The 7,466-nt window shown below is 41.1% G+C and overlaps 1 protein-coding gene across 1 annotated transcript in view; it reads left to right on the forward strand.

The window, feature by feature from the left end:
* Positions 1 to 3,850, forward strand: part of APLF (aprataxin and PNKP like factor) — a 23,003-nt gene extending 19,153 nt beyond the window's left edge. The window contains exon 8 of the mRNA XM_009579712.1: positions 3,648 to 3,850. Within this exon, the coding sequence (XP_009578007.1) occupies positions 3,648 to 3,850 (203 nt within the window). The remainder of the gene's footprint in view (positions 1 to 3,647) is intronic.
* Positions 3,851 to 7,466: the final 3,616 nt, after the last annotated feature.

Here is a 7,466-nt window from a genome sequence, read left to right on the forward strand (position 1 = left end):
TTATCACGCACGTGTGCACTTTTGCTATCACTGAATGCCTGATATGGTAGTATCTGTGCACTAGCATATTCTGAGGCATATGTGTTACCTGTCTGTTTTGCCGCGTTGCCATGATGCAAGTACCAGCCCCATCTTGGTCACTGCTCCCTTGTAGAAATGTGTTTTACACCGTGATGAGAATTGTTAGCAGCATTGTAAGAGCAGTGAGTGGTTAAGATCTTATAATGAAGCAAGCTGGACTGTGTGCACATCTAAAGTCCTTCTTACTCTAAATCTAAATCGTGAAGGTTTTAAATTGTAGCTGTGCCTTTCATGAGAACCCCTTCCTTACCGGAATGGTAGATCCTGTGTGTACAGCTCATGGCAGGTGGTCAGCCAAGCGTGACTAAGGATGGAAAAGTGCCTCTCTTGTAAGCGTGTAAAACTTTAACACGGAAGTGAAATTCAATCTGTCAAATTCAACTCCTCTTACTGAGTAAGAACCAGGGAAGAATTGATATTCCGTGCACAGAGGAAAGAGGGGAAGTAATTAAAGTGCTGTTCATATTTGCTGGTTTCTTTTTTTTTTTTCCCCCAGTGTCTTGTTGACGGGCTTACTTGGCTCTCTTGAGGGCAAAGCTTGTAAAAGGTTGTGCTCAGCAAGTTCACATCTGAGGCAGTCGTACCGAGCCATGCAAGGTCACACAGACAGTCAGGCCTTCATTAACCTTTATTTCGCTGTTTGGCACAACTGCACTGTTAAGCACAGCAGGATTAATTTCTGTACAAGTGTATTTAAACTCCACCAGCCAAGAAGAGAAGGGTACCATCTACGTGACATTTGACATGTTTAGTTTTTAACATTTTTAGCCTAACTGCTACCAAAGGGATTGTAAATTTCCTGTAGAGAATGTGGTCTATGTTCTGAGAAATAATCTAAGGCTAATTACTGGGGGAATAGTTGTAAGGGCGGAAGCAAAAAAAAAAAAAAAAAAGTCAGAGTTATGCTATCATTAAATTGTCCCTACTGAATGACCTCACTACATTGTTGCTACTTAGATGAATGACCTGCTGTGGCTATGGACTATGCAGGATTCTCCTACACACTTCTTGTAGGTTTCCTAGCAAACTAATCAGCTCATTTCCAAACATAACTCTTTGAAAGAGGTGGTCAGCAAGCTTTTTCTCCCCACATGGAGCAGATACTTTCAGAGAAAGTATCAAGGTCATCTTGATAAATATGGAACTAGGGAACAGGCAGAATTGTGCTTAATGAGCAGCTTTAGGGGCTGTGGGGCTGAATTAAACTGTAGCAGAAAGAGGTGGAGTGGGAAGACATGGAAAGAAGTGCATCATTAACTGCTGAAAACGAAAAGCATTGTTGTACGGGGAGGAAAAACGTAGTATGCTCCTCCTATGTTTGTAGGAAAAATAAATAAATAAAAAAAAATATAGTTTGATGGAAGTAATCAGTATTTTACCAAATTCCTACTTCTATTGTAAAATACCACCCCCAGTGCTGTGAAAGCGAAGAAGAGCTTTTCTTTGCTAAGCAGGTTTTGGGCTTATTATTCTTGTAAGCTGAGTAGAGGGATTTTGTTCTTACTGTATTTAGCATCTTTGTTTTGACCTCTCCCTTCCAAGACATAATTCATTCTGCAGGGCCGTAGTCTGTCATTCGTACAAGAAATTCTGCTGGTAAACATGGATGTGATTAAGTTCCTCTGAAGTCTGATAAACAATAAACTAGCAAGCATAATAGTAATAGCATTACACCTCAAATTGGCAGTTGGCATTTTCAGGATTTTCTGCCAGGTGGTGCACAGTCAGTCCTTCAAAGAATATAGATTGCTAGCCATAGAATATTTCTCAGTTACATTATTGCCTGTGCCACACGTGGCTGACATTATTCTAGGAGGTCATTCAGTGCCTTCGTAGCACAGTTCACCCATAAAATTGCGTATCTTTGAGAAACTTGGCTAATGCTGTAAATGCTTTTGATAAACCTTGGGTGAGAGTTGCTATAGAGTATAAAATGTTAATCAGATCATAAGATAATTCTGGAATAGTAACGTTCCCACTAGTAGAAAAACATAACTGATAGAGGATGTGATCTGACTACGTAAGGTACTGGTGTTCTTGTTTGTTCACTGCATGTGTAGCTTGAATGCCTGGGGCCCTGACCTGAGGTTGCTAAGAAATGCTTATGTTTACTATAAACGTTGATGATTTGGACTGGGGTCTGTAGCTGAGGGGAAAAAAAAATGTTTATAGTTTCATGTGAAAGATGATGACAAGAATTGCTCAACAGATAAATTATCTATATGAGATCATTGACAGGTTATCTCTAGATGAGATAAGAATGTAAAAATTGGAGGCAGCGAAGAAGAGGAATGAACATGGTTTTACTCAGAGGTATGACCTATGGGCAGAATAACACGTGATTGGAATATTAGCAGACTGTGGCTAGTTAGGAATTGTGAACATGTGAGAAAAAGGGGACACAACATAAGCTTGCAGAGCAAGGGATACGCACATCTGCCAAAATCAGGAAGCTGTGGAAATAAATTGTTGAGGGTTCACAGCTGCTGATAAATAAAAGGAGAAGGCAATGCTGCCATGGCAGCAGCTTTGTACAGACACTACCAAGTCAGATAGATAAGGCTTCTTCAAATAGCAGAATTATCCTGCCTCTGGGACTTGGTTTAAACGTACCAACATATTTGAGCAATTAAAAGAATACTGCAAAACAAGCTGTCTAAAAAAAGTTTAGTAACGTGCTGCGAACAGTATCTGTTTCTTGTAAATAGAGGTTTCTGAGTCTTTGATTCCTGCCAATACAGAGTATTGTGAAATACTACAAAGGCAGAAGGCAATTTGATCACAAAATGTAAGTTGTGAAGAAGATGGAGGACAGCAGATTAGAAAGCAGCGTGATAGAATAGACTGAACTGTGAAGCAGGTGGGTGGCACCCAGCTCAGGAAAGAAGTGTTCAGCGTTTGTTGTTTCCTTAACCTGTGTTCAGAAAGGAAGCACAAACTATCCAGCTGGATCCCAGTTGAGAATGTAGGAGGCGAGAGACCTAGCAGATTCCCTTCTTTCGCCTGAAGCTCAGGAAAGAGGTGAATGGAAATTAAAAGCCATGTCAGATTCCAAAGGGTATGAGTATAAAATAGCCCTAAATAAGTATGTATGCATGAAGGCAGAAAATCTGGGGTCAAAATAGCTGCCTAGCAATACCTAGAGGCTAAATGGCAAGATAGATGTATTGTTTAGGTACAGAAGTAGCAGGAAGATGACTAGAAAAATTGTGTGTGCCGCTCATTAAGGAAATGAGAGTTATCAGAAGACATTATCTGATACTGTTATCTTCTGATATCGGAAGACATTATCAGAAGAGGCATGATCCGTTTTCCAAGTGCTGGAAGAAAAGCCAGTGAGGAAAACTTTCTAAGTGATCAGACAGTTAAGCTCTACAGTAGGTGTCAGAGAGAGATGGTACAGCTTTTCATGAAAGTCTTGAAAATCAAAATAGTAAGCGTTGTGTAGAGTACTTTAGTTGATTCTCTCTCCTCTTGAGGAGAGACACTGATGAGGTAATCTCTCGAAGGACTCTCTCTTTCTGTATTTGTGATTCATGAATACATGACATTTTTTGTCCCTACAGGAAAAAGGGCTGTGGAGAAAGATGGTGATGATGATGAACCAAATGAATATGACCTTAATGACAGCTTTATAGATGATGAGGAAGAGGAGTGCGAACCTACTGATGAAGACTCTGACTGGGAACCAAGTTCAGAAGACAAGGATAATGAAGATGTTGAAACACTTTTGCTAGAAGCACATAGTTTCGTTAAGACCAAAAAGTAGCTGCACGGAACATTACGAATGTCTGATCTGGTTGTGTTAAAACATGGGTGTGCAAGGAGAGAAATTGCTTGGAAAACTGGTTTTTCCTCAGTGATGGAGACACTACAGGAAGACTTTAATGGGGGGGAGGGGATTCAGCAATGCCTTTCTTGTCCATATGTATTATTTTGGTGGGGGTTTTTTGTTTTATTAAGTGGTGGAGCCAGAGGACTGAGCTCTGAAAGTTTTTTGTTTGGTCTTTTTTTTCCCCTCATCTCTTTCTTTTGCAACACCATTGGTGTCTCATAGTTTGAAATACAATTTTAAAGGTTGTTAATGCTTCATCTTCCTGTGCTTGAAAGAAACACTGGCATTAGGAAACACACTATATGCTGTGTTGAATGAAGAAGAGTTACACTTCACACCTGCAGTATCGCAGACTAATTCTTGGCCATCACAGGGGAATCTGTCTAAACCATTTTTTAATGTTCTTTTGAGTTAGTGCAGTCTTAAACTTAATTAGTCTGCTACTAGCTTTCCTTTTAGCTCTCATTTCTTTGATCCTCTTAATGTACCATAGTTAAATACAGGTTGTCTAAATCACTTGAGAACAGTATCTCTCTCAGTGTATTGAACCACTTGGTTGTCGCAACAATTATGGTGTATTTGCTCTAATTACAGTAGTACCTCTTTCCATGCCTGTACATCACTGGAATTGTGTTCAGTTCATAACAAAGCTGAAGTCTTGATGACTGTATTTTTGCACAATTAAACTTGTAACATACTGTGGGAAAAACATGTAACTGTGTGTCTGTGATTTCTAAAGACTGTTGGAAGATCTTGCCTTCAGTGTGTTCACGACTTTCGTGAGCTTTCAGGAAAGAAAGTTGAAAAGTTTTAGTATGTTTCAGGACAGATGACTGGAGCCATGTGAATTTGGCACTTTTCTGGACACAATCCTGAAATTCAGCAGGGGAAGCATTCTTGTGTGACTCTGGGCAGATGTGCACATCTGCCCAATCGTGGTTGAAAACAGACATCCAAATACACTCAGGCTTTTCAGTTGGGTGGCAAAATGTTCTCTGCTTAAAATAAAATGGCCATTGCTGCAAACTGGCATTGGGCTCCTTTTGGATGCAGGATCATCTTTTGCCAACTGTGTGTCAGCAGCTTCTGTCAAAAATTGTAGATATCGAAAATACAAACATTCATGGTGGGCAGCTGTTCCGAATTTGGAGAATATCAGCTTCTGTTGGCCAGTGGCTTACTGTTTGCTAAAGCTATTTCATACAGAAAGAATCTAGTTGGTGTTTTTTACAGTGTCTGATGACTTCTGTGACTGTAACGTTCCTCAAGCCGAAGCATTCTGTATCGTAGCATTATCTTGTGAATGGCTATTTAAGCTGCTCTCAGGAACTACTAGCTTTTACTTTGAAAGTAGAAATAGCTTTTTATCACTGGAGGCTCCCAGTCAGATATGTAATTACAAAAGCAAATTTAGAAGTAATTCTTGGTTTTGCATGATAGATCAAGTTTTATTACTGATACATCAAGGCTGAAAAAATTTATGTATGACCGAAGCAGCGCACTGGGAAACTCAAAGCTGTAGTCAAGCTGCTCTATACTGGTAGATTGAAGTTATCTGTCTAAGTGCATTTTCCTGTTCTTGTATTCTTTCCTTAACAGCAGGATATATTTTTAATCTGCTGGAGGGATGAACTTTTAACTCCAGGATATTGGACTACTGATCAAAACTACTCTGTTTGAGGTACAGATGAGACCACTCAGATACTCAGCAGACCTTCAAATGTCAAGTTACCCAATATTTTTTCAGTGAGTTGGGAATGCACCACAACTTAGTGGGCTGAGTCTAGAGATAGTCCTATGATTAGACTCACTCTGGCTATAGTTTATTCTGTAAATATATTAGTGAAATAATGAAAGGCACATTCTGACCATCTATGCCAATTGCCTCCAAAAGGCAGAGTATAATATTTCACCATGTAGTCTCTGCATCAAGTTACCCTGTAATATGTGCTTATTACCTCTGAAAAAAATAGACTGGTGAAAACTTTACCGCCTCCCCCAAAAAAAGTAGTTTGAAATGCTGTACTTTAAATGGAACTGAATAAGAAGTGCTTTTCTTCAGCTGTCACCTTAGAGGGTACCCATCTATTTTCATAAGACAGGGCTAAGATGTGTAAGCTCTCTGTTCCTTATATTACGAGGCACAAACCGTAATTCCTTCTTTTTAACTCATGATACCATATACCTTTTTCAAACTACCTCTGAATTCTCTTCCTGTAACACCTCAGCTGCACTTCCTTTGCTTCATTTAAATCCTATCCCTCCTTGCCCTCAACGCGGAGCATGGGGAGATGTTAATTCCCGTTTTATTTGCAGCATCCCTTTATGTATTTCAAGGCCCTTACACACAGCTCTCTTCTGCCTTCTCTTCCTGATGTTAAACAAGAAGTCCATTCACTCTGTGATTAATCCTATGAGACCATGTTTCCTGAAACCCTGATCCTTCTTAGTCATAGTCTCTGGATGCTTTCTAATTGGCGTGTATCTTTCTTGAAGGGTGATCCTCAGAAATGGACACTGTTTCAGATGAGAATTAACAGGAGACGCCAGCCGAGGCCTGAGTCTGGGAGCGGTTTTCCATCAGCTGTCAGTAATTTGATCAAGACTAACCTCTGTTAACCTGTTTATGGGAATATCAGGTGAGAGGGTGCGGAGGCTTTCTGGAGCCTGCACTGAAGTACCTGCCCTTGACAAGCTGTTACGCTGTCAGAGAAGGAAACTGATTTGTTGCTTCTTTCGCACAGCCCGCTCTTTGTTACCATTTTCTGTTGTGATCGTCTGAATACACGTGCACTCTTGGATAATGACTTTCTTTAAGTAGGAATTGAAATTTAACTCTTTAGTTAAAATAATGTGATTTAATTATTAAATATTTAATTTCAATTTAATTTTTCTTTGCTCCTCTTGTCTCTTAATTCTTCACTATCCTGCCCTGACAAACCGAAGTTGTGTTTGGACAACGAGGGAATGAGAGACTTCCATATGCTCAACTATGGAGTTTTACCAAGTTTATTCCCAATTTATTCTTTTATGGTTTTGCCTAAGGGAGTCAACATGAATGTTGTTGATACTGTCATGGAAGACTGTTACAGGACTTGGCTGAATCCTGTCTCTCTGTGGCAGGGCGAAGGCACCGTTGTCCTCTTTGTGGCTGCCAGTCAATGGTGAGGAGGACGTTGTGGACATGGTGTCCTCTACAACAGCCATGCTGTGTATTTTGACTGCCTTATGTGCCCGTCTTCTTCTTGTGAACAGGCTGCTCTTGGGGGAAAGAGCCGAGGGGGAACCAAACCTGGCATCGACTGGGCCTCACCACTCCTACACTGAGCTGTGTGCAGCCTCAGCCCTCCCTGCAGCCCTAAGCCCTGCTACTCCCCCCGTGTCAGGGCTGTGATGGCACGGACAGGCCTGGCCTGGCCTGGCCTGGGGCTACCAAAGGGCAGGGGCAGGCCGGAGACTCAGGGCCCAGCTGGGACTACCGGCCCCTGTCGCTCACCATTGGTTGTGCCCAGAGGCGTCAAGGCTGCTGGCCCATGGGGTGATGCTCTGC

The sequence above is a fragment of the Fulmarus glacialis genome, unplaced genomic scaffold (assembly GCF_000690835.1).
Source record: "Fulmarus glacialis isolate BGI_N327 unplaced genomic scaffold, ASM69083v1 scaffold12886, whole genome shotgun sequence".
In the NCBI taxonomy this organism is placed as follows: domain Eukaryota; kingdom Metazoa; phylum Chordata; class Aves; order Procellariiformes; family Procellariidae; genus Fulmarus; species Fulmarus glacialis.